This window comes from Abrus precatorius, unplaced genomic scaffold (genome assembly GCF_003935025.1).
Source record: "Abrus precatorius isolate BTA unplaced genomic scaffold, Abrus_2018 Scaffold5, whole genome shotgun sequence".
NCBI classification, from domain to species: domain Eukaryota; kingdom Viridiplantae; phylum Streptophyta; class Magnoliopsida; order Fabales; family Fabaceae; genus Abrus; species Abrus precatorius.
In genome coordinates, this window is record NW_020874395.1 from 5,703,186 (window position 1) to 5,720,422 (window position 17,237).

The 17,237-nt window shown below is 28.4% G+C and overlaps 2 protein-coding genes across 3 annotated transcripts; both read left to right on the forward strand.

The window, feature by feature from the left end:
• Nucleotides 1–275: 275 nt before the first annotated feature.
• LOC113866562 (pectinesterase inhibitor 1-like) lies at nucleotides 276–5,377 on the forward strand. Its single transcript, XM_027501387.1, has 2 exons — nucleotides 276–789; nucleotides 5,304–5,377. Exons 1-2 carry the CDS (start codon nucleotides 276–278, stop codon nucleotides 5,375–5,377), a joined length of 588 nt encoding a protein of 195 aa, XP_027357188.1.
• Nucleotides 5,378–13,077: 7,700 nt separating this feature from the next.
• On the forward strand, nucleotides 13,078–16,921 carry LOC113867185 (mitochondrial import receptor subunit TOM20-like). 2 transcript variants are annotated; one of them, XM_027502299.1, is made up of 7 exons: nucleotides 13,078–13,259; nucleotides 13,413–13,491; nucleotides 13,734–13,903; nucleotides 14,000–14,047; nucleotides 15,789–15,803; nucleotides 15,843–15,884; nucleotides 16,614–16,921. In XM_027502299.1, the coding sequence occupies exons 1-7, from the start codon at nucleotides 13,161–13,163 to the stop codon at nucleotides 16,746–16,748; spliced, it is 588 nt and encodes a 195-aa protein (XP_027358100.1). In that variant the 5' UTR covers nucleotides 13,078–13,160; the 3' UTR covers nucleotides 16,749–16,921. The 2 variants fall into 2 exon arrangements, with proteins under 2 accessions (XP_027358100.1, XP_027358099.1); XM_027502298.1 differs by having other exon boundaries at nucleotides 15,789–15,884.
• Nucleotides 16,922–17,237: the final 316 nt, after the last annotated feature.

The window sequence follows — 17,237 nt, forward strand, 5'->3', positions numbered from 1 at the left end:
TTAATTTATAAGATAGGTAAACAATTATTTTTTACTTCTCTAAATAAATATGCATTGATTATAATTGTTTTGACGGTGGTCAAACATGCAAGTGTCTATTTTTGCAAATAAACAAGCTATTCAAACATAACATAATTTAATTTATGAGAATGAATTAAATTTTTACTTCAAATTAATCAATTGATCAAAACTATATAATGGATCCATTTGTCGTTGAATATATCAAAACCAACCATAAAAAATAGAGAAGAAGGTCAAAGAAGGAGTTAGAGATAATGAGTTACAATTTCTCTTCTCTTGTGATAGTGTTTCTTTTATTTGTAGTATCTTCGTACGCAATCCCAGCACAACAAGTGAATGATATTTGTAGGCAAAGTAAAAATCCTTCATTTTGTGTTACTTTTCTTAACTCAAAGCCTAATGCAAACTTGTATACCCTTACCCAATACACCATTGAGGTGGTAAGTGTTAATGTTACCAACACAATCAAATTAATCAACAAGCTTATCTCTCAAAGTGCAAATGATTCAGAGGCCAAAAGGCATTACCAATCATGTTTAGTACATTTTGGTTATAATGAGGGTGCTCTTGGTGATGTTGATACAGCTCAAGAATTGTTGAAGAAGAAAGATTATAGAGGCGTGAATGTGGCTGCTTCTTCTATATTGACAGATGTTGAAGATTGTATTTCAGGAGAGTCACCATCTGATCCTCCTTTTCCAGACCCTTCCATACTTCCAAAATATGCATATGTTGTTGACTTGTTTGCTGAGATTATTCTTATTTTATGTAAATATTTAATTCGTTGATAAATCTTCTATAATTTTTACCTATATAAAAAAATTTCTTATTAATGTTCTTTATTCTGATTTGCTCTAATTTTCCTATATATTATTTCATACACTTTTAAATACATTTTTTTATAAAATTATGAAATAATAAGTAAAATCAATTAAATAGGTAGTACAATTTGTGCAAGTAAAACTTATTAAATAAAAATAAGATTCACATAATTTCAAGATTCTTAATTAATTTTTTATTATATATTAAAAATAAATTTAATCAATCTAAACATTATGAAGATCATTTGAGTATATATAATACAACAATAACTATTTACTTATATTTTAGTTTATACGTCATTTTATTTTTATTTTTTTAATTTTAATTACTTATATTTAATCTTTTAAAATTTTTAAATTTTTAAATCTTGTCTCTCATATTTAGGAATAAAAATAGGATGAGTTAAGTTAAGCTTTGCATAAATAAGTACGGTCTATTTAATAATTTTGAAGCCTAAACTTGGTCTATTACCTGTTATAGGCTTTTTATTAAGTCTAACCTTTTTAAAAGCTTGATATTAACTTTTTTTAGTTGTCTATTTTGTATTGAAACATTCAATAAGCCATTAAAGTTATTTATAAATAAGTTGTTAAATCATGTAAATAAGTATGTCATATTGAAACATTTAATATGACTCTCTCTCTCTTTTTTATAAGATATATAGTAAAGACATTCTTTGACTCTAACAAAAAAGATTAGAATTTTAATTTAAGATTTTATTATTTTAAAATTTAATTAATTTAATATATTATTATAAATTTTAAATAGGCTTAATAGGATTTTTTTTAAGCTCAAAACTGATCTATTTAATTAATTAAACTTTTTAAAAAGCTTAAATTAAGTCTAGTAATTAAATAGGCTAAATTGAAATAGACTTTAAAAAGGTTAGGCCAGAGGCCCTACCAGGTAGCTTGATTTATTTCTATCCCTACTCACACCACAATTTTATAGATTCAATAATTAATAAAAATATAATAATCATATAATATATCATTAATTTTTATAAATTTAATATATATATATATATTAATTAAATCAAATAAAAAATATTTATTAATTTATATAAACTAATAACATATCAAATTTCCATTATATTTTTGTTAATTATAAGATAAATTTTGGAATGTAAAATTTAATTTGAACAATTAAAAATTAAAAGGATTAAATGCAAGTAATTAAATTACAAGAACTAAAAATATACATAAATTTAAATATAGAAATCAAAAGTACAATTGAGTAACACGTGGATCATGATCAATTATTAAGAAGTTGTTTCACTGTATCTTTTGTGAATGTATCTTTATAAAAAATTGAATTATTAATTATTATTTAAACAGTATGAAATTTTGTAAACCTATAATACACTTCATAAGAATTTTAACTCGGACAATTTACTTGATAAAATTTATTTTTGGTAAATATTTAGTGAATGTATCTTTATACTAAGTTTTACGTCTATTATCATTTGATCTCATCATCATGTATGTATGAAATAATCGTTAGTGACTCCTTGAAACTAGAGCCGTCAACTAAAACCCCAGCCCATAATAGACTCCATTCAACCCACATAGCCTCACACATTGTAACATGATCTTCTTCTTTTTTTTCTTTTTTCGCAAAATTTAAAGAACCTGGTTCACAAAAATTGGTTCATCTTTTTCATTGAAAAATTAATCTTATTGTTTGGAATCTTCATTGAGTCACTTTCTTTTGCCATTCAATTTACTCATATACAAATGAGTGTGAAAATATACACATGTTAAATTTTATTGTTACCCTGTCAAACAATCATTGAAATTGAGATACACGCATGTACCTAGAGTCACCCAAGTCTCATAAAAAAAAAAAAAAAAAAGGTCATCAAAATCCATCATTGAAAAATTTGTCTTAGTTTAAATAATTAACCTTGTAACATTATTGTTCATCTCCACATTCTTAACTAGTTTTAGTGATTTTTGAAATCCAAGAGTGTGTTGTGGGTATCCTTTTATCACTTCACGAAAGTGTCAAGCTCTAACTTTATGCATCAGTGATTGAGATGTTTACTTTGGTAATAAATTCAAACTTTGATTTGTTTTTATTCTTGGATCTAAATGTTTAACGTGAAATTAGATGATTGAAGGATATTGTTATTGTTAGATGGCTTTGATGGAGAAAAGCAAAGGATTTATATGCAGTTATATTTCCCAGTTGGCCCCCAAAGGTTAGCATAAGGTGCTAGAAATAGGGGTAATATTCTTATTCCAAATTCATGTTAATTGGCAAGGAATTTTTCTTCATCTAGAATAAACATAAATGAACATGAAACTAAGTCCTTTAAGTTGCATTTACGTGGCTAAAATAATGAGAAGTATGGAAAAGGAGATATAAGATAGAATTACCCTATCATATTTTTCTCTGAAAATTACATAAAATATCAAGAATAAAAGCTCAACTCTTAGCTCCAACTTAGGACCCCTAGGATTTAATTGAGGTTAAGTTCAATATATAAATGCGAATTTATAAAGCGTGAGAAGTAAAAAAGGGAAAATATATGAGCAAGAATTGAAAGGCATTTTACTATAAAACAAGAGAAAGAAAAATACAAATTAACAAAGTATAAAAGAAAGAATTTTCTTTCGTCTTTTGATAAGAAAAACTTGATGCATATATAGAGATTACTACATATTAGGCCCTTAGTGTTAAACTGCTAATTGTGATATTGAGTGTAATTACTATGATTAATTACCGTGATTGTGATTAACTACAGTAATTACAGTGACTATGATTACAATATATTCTGAAATATCATAAATATATTTCACATTATCCCTGTTGTGTGTACAAGTTTTGGATACCCAACTTGCTAAGTATTGAAACAAATGGTGGACGATTCAAAACTTTGCTAAAGATGTCTTGCTAGTTGTGTACGAGTAGGAAGGAATATATAAATGTTATAAGCTCCCATGGAGAATTTCACTCTGAATAAAATACAATCGACCTTGATATGTTTGTGTACATTCATGGAATACTAGGTTCCTTGAAATGTATAGCACAACCTGCATTGATCATCACGGTAATTAAAGATGCAAGGTCAAAGACTCAGACAATGTCATTTACCCACTGTCGCGTGAGTTTTAAATGAATTGTGAAAGAATATGAACTAAATAGGATAATTTGCATGAGAGATGTGAATGATGCAAAGATAAATAAGCAAACACACTTGCATCACCAGGATTCTAATTATCTTGTTAAAAGACAAAGAATAGTTTCCACAACTTGACTCACTATATACAATTTTATTAGGTTACAACACAGCTCTAAAAAAGATTTGACTGTGAATGAACAAGGCTTGTGTGAAAATTCACAAGATAACACATATTAAAGCTCCTTCCCATGCCACATGTCATTTTTTTTTCTAAGTTTTTATTTTTAAATTTTTTTAAAAATTATTACTTTACCTTTTGTATGCCTATCTTTTAAATTTATTTGTATATTTCTATATTTACTGTTATTTTTTTAAAATATAGATAATAAAATAATTTTTAATAAATAAAATTCTTATTACAGATATTAAATAGAAAATTTTTGAAAATATATTAATATAATACCTATTGAATACTTTTTTACTTTGATATAAAATTTTCCTTCTAAGTCGTAAAAAAATTATATTAATATAATATTTATTTAATATCATTTCGTGTATTTAGATGAAAAAATGAAAATTTTATGAAAAAAAAATGTTAATAGCTACACTTAATAATAAAAACTATTTATTTTCATAATTGTAATTAATGAATAGAAGAAAAATTATTTTATAAATAAATATTTATTCAATTTAAATTTTAAAACCTATTTAAATCATTATTTTTTTATGACGAAGATAGCTCTGATTACATTCTTTGGCAGGTTTTTCTTGGAATCCTACCAAACATCTTCATTTTAGTGTTGAAAAAAAATTATTTTGCTAATTAGACTTTCAAATGTCAATATATAATTGAAATGATGAAGGACAATCAAAATGCATTATTTTTATTTCAATTTCAAATTTCAATAAGGTTGACATGCTTAAATTTGTGTATAATTTTTTTAATTTTAATTTTTATTATTTTTAATGAGCTGTAACTGGGAGTTTTGAATTGTTACAGTGAGTTATAAATTATTATATATGTGATTTTTAAAAAGCTGAAAAGATAATTTTCTCCTATGCAACAGGTAATATCTTATATTTTGTATTCATACATTATAATAATAGAAATCTCTCAATCTACCCATAGATATAGGTTACACTAACTGAACTATGTTAATATTTGAGTGTTTCGTTTCTTCTTTCTAATACTTTTTTTTTTCATTTATGTCATTGCAATTGGTATTAATAGTGTACTTTTTCAAGGACCAGTTTTAATAATTGTATTATTTTTACATAAATTCAGTATTGAAAAATTCAATAGGTGAATGATTTTGCTCTATGGAAATTGAAGATGAATGTGATTTTGGTGCATTAGGATGGGTAGAGGCATTTAATGGTGAAGAAGGTTCTACGAGAAGTGGTTGATGAAAAGACACTTTGAGAATGTGAAATAAACTTGAAGAAAGATTATAAAAGAATCTTTAATCAATTAATTGCATCAAAAGTAGTATCTATATATCTTGGAGATGTCTAACAATGTGTCAGGAAAGATCATCTTGATAATTGTAATTGAATTATCATGGACCTTTAAGGTATCAGGGTTAAAATTGATGATGAAGACTAAACTATTATCCTATTATGCTTTTTGTCAAAATTGTTTGAGAACTTTATTGATACTATGTTGTATGACAAATATAATATAGTTGTTAATGATTTGAAAGACTATATTTAGTTAAGGAACAAAATTGAAGGAACAAAATTGGAGAATCTTTAGTTTTATCATAGATGATAGAGATCTATTGAAAGTTAACGCGAAAGATGGTATACAGTCTAATGAATTGAAGAACGAAGTCTCTAGTTCTAATATAAATGGTGCAAGTCTTATAGTTAGTAGAAACAAAATCATGAAAAGACAAAATAGTAAATAATTTGGAAAATTTTAAATCAAGGTGAAAAATTATACATATGTCTTGAATTTGTATATAACTTTTTTTTTGTTGAATATTGAATTTCAACCATGATTGTTTTAACGAGTTGTAATAGAGAGTTATAGGTTGTTATAGTGAGTTTTGAATCATTATATTAATGAGCTTTAAAATTTTGAAAATGTACTTTTCTCTTAAAAATCTTTAACACACATGTATACGTAGGTTACATTCACCGAACCATATTAATATTTGTGTATTTCACTTCTTCTTCCTATTACTTTTCTTTTCCATTTTTATCATAACAAATAACTTTGAATTATTAGGAACATTGTTTAATGTAACTTTTTTAGTTGTATATTTACATTATATGTATATGTATGACTTGTATTGATTTTCTAAAGTTTCATAACAATTCAAAATCATTTAGTTTGACACATATAGTCTAATACCAAATGCTTAAAAAAAAATGTTCATTGATGAATTTAACTAAAATTATAGTTTTCGAATCTTGATTCTCTTTGTAGCAGCTTAAATGAACTTAGTCTGTTCAGCAATGAGTATTCTGAAATTAAAACGCATCTATCTTAATTTATGACATAGAAAGGAACTCAAGTAACTAAATGCAAAGCCTAAACAAAATAAGGCATAGACTTTAATGGACTAATTTTTTGGATTGAACTCTCTTCATGTGCTTAGGAAAGTGGACGAAAGTCTTGTATTATTTAGACATTAAATGAAAGACTTAATATTAAAATAAATTAAATGGTTAGAATATATATTAAATGACATCTAGTGTTAATGAATCTTTTATATATATATATATATATAAACAAAATTTAATATTTATATCACTTAATAAATTTTTATAATATAAAATTTATCATTTTCACCGTTAAATCATTCTATATTTTTTATTATGTGTATCACGTAATTTTGAACATTTATAAAGATGGTGTTTAATATGTGATATTTGCTTTTATTTTAAAAATATATTATTTATTAAAATAAATAATACAATAAAATGTTTGATAATTTGATTTCATTATTTTTTAAAAATTAATATACTTTAGCAGAATTTTTAAAATAATAGTTAAATTATTTAAAATATTTTATAAAAAATTATTAAGTGACATAAATATAAAATTTGACAAGTAATGTCAATAAATTCTTTTTTTTGTTATACTAAATAGGGCTTAACAGCCCAAAAAACCAAACAAGATTACAGTCCGAGGATGTCAAAGACAGACATATAATCTTAACAAAGGAATTAAGGTAGAAGGAGCCTTATCAAAATAGGGAAAAAAACTTCCCCATAATCTACCTTAACTTTTGCCAACCAGTCAGCAAATTGATTGATTTCTCTAAGGACATGGTTAAACCTAATGAATTTGATGCCTTTTAGCATTTACCTAATCTCCCTTACTATAGAGAAACACAAATGATTGTTATTGGAGTAATTTACAATTAAAGAAATTGTCTCTCTAGAATCACATTCAACCTAAATTAGCTGAATATTCTGCGAAATAACAAGCTTGAGGCCCCAGTAGATACCCCAGAGTTTACAATTAAAGAGATATAAAAAGCTAAGGAATTATAGAAACCAGCCACAAAACTGCCCTGACTATCACTAATGAGCCCACCATAGCTAACTAATCCAAAAGAAAAGGAGACAGCTTCATCCATATTAACCTTAAGTTGATTGTTAATAGGAGGGTGCCATTTAACAAAACTTTAGGTGTCCATAATATTTGCACTAGCTTTTTTATGTTCCCTGTCACAAGAAAGATAAAATTCAAAATCATATAGAATTTTATAGACTAATGAAACAATATTAATAGGAGAATTTTGGAAAATATAGTTATTCCTATTTCTCCATAAATTCCAAATTACAAAACCAAACAGATTATTCCAAAGAGGATAAGAGGAAAAATTTTGTTTAGTCAAGTCGAAACCCAACCAGCTATTTAGGCGGCTTGTGCTAAAGAAGGGGATCCAAAAATTAGAGGGAGAAGTTGGTCCTATACTTTTTTTAGCAAAACTACAGTCCCGAAGGACATGGATAACAGTTTCAGCATCCTTCCTACATCTAGAACAGAGAGAGGAATCAGCCATGCCTCGTAGGCACCTCTCATCATTAGTTAAAAGCTTTCCATGGCCTACTTTTCACAAAAAAAATAGAAACTTTAGGTAGACCTTTCTAGTCCCAGATAAGTTTAAAAATATCATTATGTCTTTCCCTAGGTTCCTTAGCATTATTTATTGAGTGATAAGTAGATTTTATAGAAAAAAATGCCATTGCTTGAGAGTTTCTAGAAAAAGAGGTCCTGAACTCCTATCCAAACAAGGAGAAAGCTGAGCAATAGAATCACAGATAGAAGTAGGAAGGATAGATCTAATATTAGGCCAATTCCACTTCCCTTAGGTGGTAATCATGGCCAGAGGCTCATTCAAAACCTGCTCGGCAATGAGTTTTAAAGCATAATTGGAGAGATTGTGATGATCTTGAACCCAATTATCCTCCCAAAACCAAATGGTCATCTGATCCCCAATAATTCATCTGAGACTTTTAGAAAAAAAAAAAAAAAAGAGGCCAAATTGAAAGCACACTCTTCCATAAATGAGAATGGTTTTAAGAATTTCCATAAATGAACCTTCAACCTCAATGACTTTGGTGTGGACCTTGATGCTCACCCTACTGGGGATGTTCATGGTCTCCGATGATAGAATAGTCTTAATGATTCCTTATCTTTTTCTCTCTCCCACACACACACAATTTCAAGTTTTGTGCGTTCCCCCTCCCTTTTCCCATAACCACTCTACCTCCACCCCTTCCCTTCCTCCTCCTCACATCCCTCCCCCTCCACCCCACACCCACAACCACAACCATAACCTCTTCCCTTCCTCCTCTTTATACTCCTACTTCTTCCCTTTTTCCCTTTCTCTTCTCCCACCCCACACTCCTACACTCTCATCTTTACCACCCTTTCTCCTAAACCGCAACCCCTCCCCCTCCCCTAAACTGTTACCCCACCTCGCAACCTCTCTTTTCAAGCTATCTCACCTTACCACACCACTCGACCCAATCCTAACTCCAACTCCCACCCTCACACAATACTTATTATTAAGATGGAGATAAAGATTTAAAGTGGTTAAATAATGTTGGCATGGGGAATGCCAAGAAGCAAGTGTAAGGAAATAAGAAGTCGGTCAAATAATGATAATATTGTGAAGAATGATGATGGCATGCCACATAGGCCTCGAGATAGACACGTTGAGTGTTGAGCTGACTTTCTGTCAGCTAGCTCATCACTTAACAAAGAAAGAGTTAAGGGTATGGACTAAATTCTAATTTTTCAATTTTACAGGAACTAAATCCGAATAAAATTTTTATAAAGACTTATCACAAAATAATCAACATTTATAGCGACAAAAAATATAATTAAGTCATATATATGTATATATATAAAGATTATTTTGATTTATAACTTAATTAAATGACTGTTTAGATGTAATTTAAAGAATTTATTATATATTGTAATTTTTTAATATTTAAATTGATATAAAATTATTTTTCAAATTACTAAATCCATGTCTTTATATTTCTTTTATAGATTTCATTATAATTTATTTTCTAAAATAAAAAATAAATAAAAAATATTTCAAATTATCATTAAACTATTTTAAATTATTAAAAATATTTGAATAAAATAGTATATAGTTTATAAGCTTTATATCAATTTATAATAATATAATTTGTAAATCCAATCAACTGGAATAAAGAGAATAAAGTACAAGTTGATTCACTTAATTTAAATTGAATAAATTGATGTTGAGTCCTTCTTTACTTAAGTTGTTGATTTATTAGAGTTTTTATAAAAAAAAATATTGCATTTAAAGTTTTGTTAGTCACACACTTTATTTAATATTTTATCATTATTTTAATTATCTTAATTAAACTTGTATTAAATTTAACTAAACCTAGATCTATTAATGAAATTTTTTTTTAAATGTATGATTATTCATATAATTTTTTTATATACTCAATCATGTATCAAATTTCTATCGTTATGCTTAAGAGCCGTAACTATTTTATAAATTAAATCATTTTTAAAATTATTTAAATCTTACACAAAATTACATTAAAGAAAGTATTATTTTTTTAAAAAGAAAATATTAATACCAACTATCTTATACTACTATAAACACACTGTTTATAAACAAATTTTACACATAGTAAGTTAAAAAATTTAAAATTTTTTATTTTCTCAAAAAATCCATTTGCAAACGGCCTGTCATTTGACTCGTAACATCACAAATTGACATTATAGAGGGAAAACATGTCTATAATTTGAAATTGAGGCTCAAAATATTGAGTAAGAATTATATATAAAAAAATTTGTCTATATTTTAGAACATATTTCTAACCTTTCATATAGTTATTTACAGACTACAGAAGTTTCATTAAACCAGTTTTACAAATAGAAAAATTCATCTATAAGGTGACAAATAGATCGAAATCACGTCTTCCCTTCTTCTTCCTCCTTATTTTCCATTATTCCATGTCTCTCTCTCATCTCTCCCTCTCTCTATCATCAATTCTTTGCTCATTTTTAGTGGTTGAAGCATCCATTTAAAAAACAAATTGCACCCTTGTGTTCCTAGTTCGATACTCTAACTTTTAATTGATTTAATTTTTAATGTAAAATAAAGATTTATGATTTCTAAGATAGAATTGTAGAATTGGAGATTGTATGACTGGGAGATGGGCGTAAAGATCCTTCTCTGAACCTAATTATTATTTGTTGTGTGACTGTTTGTGTTTGCAGAAATTGTAAAATATATATGTTGTGGAGTTATAAGGAGATGCATTCTAGAACTGTTTTAGGATTGTGATGCGTATATTTATGATTTATTTATTAATATATTTTTATATAATATAGATTATATGTGAAAGAAATGCTTACTTTTTGTATTAGGTGTTAACATACGTAATTAAGGAAATATTTATACATTATGGGAGATTCTGCTAAAATTTATATTAGAAATTTATTTAATATAAAATAAAATATGTTCATATAGTAGTATGTATTTGTATTTAGTTTGATTAAAGTATGGTAGGTAAAGGTAAGAAAGGTATTGCTCAACGTCCTGCTCATAGTAGCACTTCTTTGCAATGCGAACCTCCCAGGTTGGGGGGAGGGAAGAACAATTCATCATTGTGCCTAACCCTAGGTATGTGCCTCCTTGCATCAAATACAATGAGTTTCACAATATCCATCGTTGACTATGTCTGCCTCACTATCTCCTTTACATAGCGCACATAGTCCATATAGTATGACTATGTTCAAAGGTTGGAGGCTGCATCTATTGAGAATCCAGAGTTTATTAATGATGACACAATGTGGTCAGAGACAGTAGGTAGCTTTTATAAAGACCGTATTATGGCATGGGGAGCCACTTTGTGGACTCGATGTCGCTTGCATCTATCACTAGAGATACCCCTTTTCTTGCACCTAAGGTAGTTGAGGACATGGTTCACACTTAAGTCCATGCTCTTAATAAAGACTCCAGAAGCAAAATGAGGAGACATGGAAGACCAAGAGAGTACATGAAAAAAGAAGTAAACAAAAAAAATAGAGAAGAAGATAGAGAAAAAGGTAGCATCAATGATGCAGAGGGATTTGCAGCATATCCAAATGCAACAGATGCATGCATGCTTCGAGCTCATGAGAGCGAGCAACTCCACATCTCTTCCTCCTCCTCGACCAACTTTAGCACCATCAGTATTTGGACTGATGTGACATTCATCCTCCTCCTCTAGTGATGATGATGACATTGTTCTTGACGATGATCACACTAAGTATTTGTGATAGATATTGTTATTTTATTTTTTACTTTATTACTTTGGATGTTTACTTCTTGAATTGTAATGATATTTTAATTTAACATTTTTAAAATAAATTTTTAAATTTTAATTTTTGATTTTATAATTTTCTTTATGCTTACAAATTATTATGATAATTAGGAATAATTATACAAGTAAGCAAAAGAAAAAAAAACAAAATTAAATATTACAAATAGAAAAAAAATTATCTATAAGTTACAGATGAAAAAATTCACTTGTAAATTACAAACAGAAAAATTTATTTGTATTGATTTACTAAAAAAAAAATTACAAACAAGTCTATTCTATTTGTAAATATGAAATTTGTTGGTAATCTTTCAAAAATTTTCCAATAAATCCTTCTATAATTTACATGTTTTTGGTAATGTTATTCTCTTCCATTCCTTTTTATTTTTACATAATTTTAAAAAAGCAACATTTTAAGTTTTATAATTAATACTAGTCTCTTTTAAAATATGTTCTACATATTTATCATCTTATATAAAATTTTTCTCATATTATTTTATTTGTAAGGTTAAATTAGCGTATTTAATATTTTTATTAAAAATATTATTTAAACTCTAAATAATTGATCAAATTTTTAATTCTAAATAATTTACATACATTATAATTTATTTATTTTTTTCTCTTTACAAAAAAAAAAGCAATGTTATTTAATTTTAATTTTTTCCTTTTTCTAACTAATTTACCTCTTTTTACATTTATTAATATTATTAATTTTTAACTCTTAATATTAAAAAAAAGTTTCTTATAAATTAATGTGAAGGTAGGTTATGAATTTTTTTATTTAATTTCATTATTTTTTGAATTTTGCAAATAATTAATTATTCATCTTATAATAAATGTGCAAAATAATTTTAAATTTTATAAAAAATAAAAATATTAAATATTTTCTAAAATTTCTAAAATAAAAAAAACACTAAAATTTTCTAAAATAGTAACAAGTAAAAAAGAACATAAAAAATTAACTCATTGAAATCAAAGTGATATTTACTTAAAAATAAGTTTATTTTAACATATATAAAATGGAACATAATTTATTCATACTAATATAAGTCTAAAAACTCTTATATTTAATTTAAATTTTTTATTTTATTTACATATAATTAGTATTTTATATATTATTATATATAAATTAAATAAAAAAAATAAAAAATAAATCAAATATAAGAAATATTTAGATTTAAATTAGCATGAGAAAGATCTTTCCGTACAAAATTATTATTTTCACCCTAAGAAGAGCTTAACCTCTAATACCCTATTCCCTTTGTGTCTCCTCGTTGGTAAGTAGTCACGGAACTGAGAGGAAGGTAGATTTTACCTTCAAAAACCCAAAACCCTAAAACTAAAAAGCAAACAAAAATCTGAGAAAATCATGGACTTGCAACAGAGCGAGTTCGATCGCCTCGTGTTCTTCGAGCATGCTCGTAAGACTGCAGAAGCCGAATACGTCAAGAACCCTCTCGATGCCGATGTTCGTTTTCTTTTCTTCTCACTCTCAATACTTTCTTTCCTAGGATCGCTCCATTATTATTTTCCCAATTGATCTATTTTTATTATTTTACTTATGTTAATGTATATTGCAAATTTTGAAATAATTATACGTTTTATTATGTAATCTCTGCAGAACTTAACAAGATGGGGAGGAGCTTTATTGGAGTTGTCTCAGTTTCAGAGCTTTTCCGAATCAAAAAAGATGACTCAAGGTGCTACTAATTCTGTATGGTTTGGGGTTATTTGTTTGTTTGTTTAAAAAGTTTTTTTCTTTTTAAATAATGATTTCTGGGTTTTTTGTTTGAGCTTGGGATTGGTGAATTAGAGGTGATTATTTTTATTTATTTTTTAGACTCATGGAAGGTGTAGAGAATGGTGAGTTGATCATGTAATGATGTGGTGGTCATTCCTAAACATTTGATTTTGAATTTTCTTGTGTTCTGTGGATTTGAAGAGGCTGTTTCAAAGCTTGAGGAGGCGCTTGTGGTGAATCCCAAGAAGCATGACACACTTTGGTGCCTGGGAAATGCTTACACTTCGCAAGCGTTTTTGATTCCGGATCAGGAGGAGGCAAAAGTTTATTTTGATAAGGCAGCTGTTTACTTTCAGCAAGCTGTTGATGAGGTACAGTTTTTGGTTTGGAGTCAATGCAGTCATGGTGATTTGTTGTGGGAAGTATTGTAAGACAAATGTGTAACAGAGTAGTTTTGTTTTATATAGGATCCTTCAAATGAACTTTACCGCAAATCATTGGAAGTGACTGCCAAGGTATGTTATGCATTGTAATGGTTTTGTATCATATTGTGTAAATGACCCCTTGTTATCTGTTTTTTTTATTTTTATTTTTTTTGTTAGGAAGCTACAATATAGAAACGGCTGTTGCAATTATGTTTGGTATGGTCATCATATGCTTTTTCTTCTGTTTTGTGTATCAGTTGGGAAAACTACAAGTGATATTTGGATTTTCAAATTTTTCTTGTACTTTATCTTTTTTTTATCTCAATGCTTTTACAACACTGAGTTTTGAGCCCTGCAAATTCTGTGCGGTGATTTGTAAAATGGTTCTGATATCTGTATTTTTGTACGGATTATGAAACTGCCTTCACTTGTGGATTGCGAATACCACCTTGCTAGTCAGAATTGCATCAATTTTGATTCTATTCATGCAATTTGATCTGCTTCAAAAAGCTGCCATTATAGATCACACAGAATTGTTTTGGGATGAGAGTCATATCAACATTGTAATCACAGTTTTCCTGTTATATGCACAAATCTTGAACAACAGGGTTGTGTCTCTTACACAAGTTGGGTCCTTAGCATCCAAATTTTGAAAACTGACCGTTATATACATATACATGCACAAGGAAAGAATGTGTGTCAAACTTTTTGATCGGCCTCCATGTTAAGAAGGTTGCCTTATTCTCTGTCATGGTGAATCATGCCCATGGCCACGATTACAGTCAATAGCAGACCATTATGTGGTTTTGGTGGCTGCTATCTCACTCTGCCTGAAAAACCTCAAAATGCCCCTAATTTTTATTGTTCCCTTCCATTTTCTTAGTTTTTTGGTTATTTTGGTCTCAAAATAGGGTTTGAAGAACTCAGACCATCCTCTCCCTTGTATCATTTTTACTTCCTCTGTTTGCCTCTTTCTTCTGCCTTCTGGGCATTTTCTGGCCAAGGTCACCACTTCTTATTCTTTATCACTTTCTTTGAATACTTTTAACGTGTTGAAATTGTTGCTAATGTTATTGGAGCTGGTGAACCTGCAACCTTCACTAGGCAGCAAACAAGATTGAAAAAAGCTGCTGCTAGCACTAGGAAGGGAAAGGGAGTTGTACAAGATGAAGAGGAAGATGATGTAGAAAACTAGAAACTTTGAGGAGGAAGAACGCATCTACAAATCTAGTTGTGAGGGAATGACAATGAAAAGACTGAGAATTATCTTGAAGATACATATTCTGATTAGAGAAATACTTTTATTGAATGTTTAAGATATGGAAAGTTTGAACGTTTAGTTGTTACAATGACTTTGGAATTTTGATTACTAAGTATGAAATATGAATTTTTTTTTTCTTGGGTATTTTAAATATTTTCTCATTTGTATCTTATAACCTTTTAAACACTCTTCTGAAATTTTGATAACGTTTATCTGTCCCGTTTCTGCTATTCTGGTATAGCATTTCTTAGGCTGACTACTACACATGTATGAAATTGATAATTATGATCCTTTTGGTGCTGCTGGTCAACTGATTTCTGTGCGTGGCCTTGCCATGGGTCAAGAATTGGGGTTTGTTTCACAAAGGACTTAGGCTATTCTTTGAAGCTGATCTGTTCCTTTTTCATATTTCTTTCTATTCCTGTCGTTTGCTGTTTTTGGATGGTACCTTATCCTCTCCCCTTGTGTTCTCTTTCTTGCTAGAGTAATTTTTCTTGTTACATATAAAGAATGTTGATCTATTTGTTCTGAAAATGGCTACTGGGAAAATTACTAATATCATTTTTTCAGGCTCCTGAGCTGCATGTAGAAATTCATAAGCATGGATTTGGTCAGCAGCAGCAGTCAGCAGCGACAGCTGGGCCTTCTACTTCTTCGGGTACAAAGGTAATTTGTAGTTTGTCTTTACCTTGGTATTATTTTGTACAGCTTTTTGTAGTTAATCATTTGTATAACTTCCTCTTGACTATATGCACACATAGTATATATGTTAAGTCGTGGTTAATGAATTGTTTTTACCCTGAGATTTAGTAATTTAAGTTTAAATCATCTTCCATACATGCGATGTTCTCTGATTGAGGACACATTCAGGGAGTGTTCTTGCCGTGAAACAAAGGAGTGAGTTTATACGTTGTTGACTGTAATGTGTTGTGTCTTTAATGGTTTTAAATGTTATTTTTCTTCTATGATAAATTCATTTTTTGTTGTGAAGAAACAAATGTCATCAGGTGAACTCAGGTTCTACCATGAGTCCTGGACTCTGCCAAGTTGACTTTGTATATCTTAGAACAGTGGCTTTGAGAAAGATTGGATTAATTTCTTGCAGAATTTTCCCTTTGAAGGAGATAATATGTTTATTCGTATAATAAAAAAAGAAAAAAGAACTAATCTTTCTGCTTTGTTGGTTTGTTATTGAGATAAATGCTTCTTCTGTCTGTTTAGGGTTAAATCTTGGACTGTTAAGTTATTTATAATATCTGTTTTATATATAAGCATGTCTTCGTCTGTTCTACAAAAATCTCGTTGAAGATATACTAAAACGTAGATGTAGATTCGGATTTCCCAACTGCAGTTGTGTTCATTTTTTTTCACCTAATTTATGTGCTTAATTTTCAGACTCAAAAGAAAAAGAAGAGCAGTGACCTTAAGTATGACATATTTGGATGGATAATTCTGGCTGTTGGCATTGTTGCATGGGTAGGATTTGCAAAATCAAACCTGCCACCACCTCCTCCTCCACCTCCGCGATAAGTGAAGTCATTTGATTTGATCTGGTACATTGATTATTGAGAATGATATTTGATTTGGGTCAGTGCCTTTTATTTAGTTTTTGACAGTAGTAATGTTTTTCATGGTGTAACCATTGACTTATCCATCATATGAAATTTTATCCGATTACGGGTTGAGCAGTTAAACATGCCAGGCTTAGATCTTTGCTAGTATTGTAAAACCAAGAGTATTGTCATCAATCAAGTATTGAATATAATAAGATTTTTTCCTAAAGGTTTCGGTTACAACCTTCAATTATGGTTAAACGTAATTAAGCTTTTGATCTTGCAAGTGTTGTAAGCAGTTTATATTCTATCATATCAAACACTGTTGCTAGAATAAATTAGTTTTAAGCGATTTTTTAGGGTTTTTTTTTATATATTATTAGAATAGTTATCTTCTAAATATGTCAACTTATCTTTTAATGGGACAAATTTTGCGATGAAAACTAAGATAATTTAGTTTAAGAAA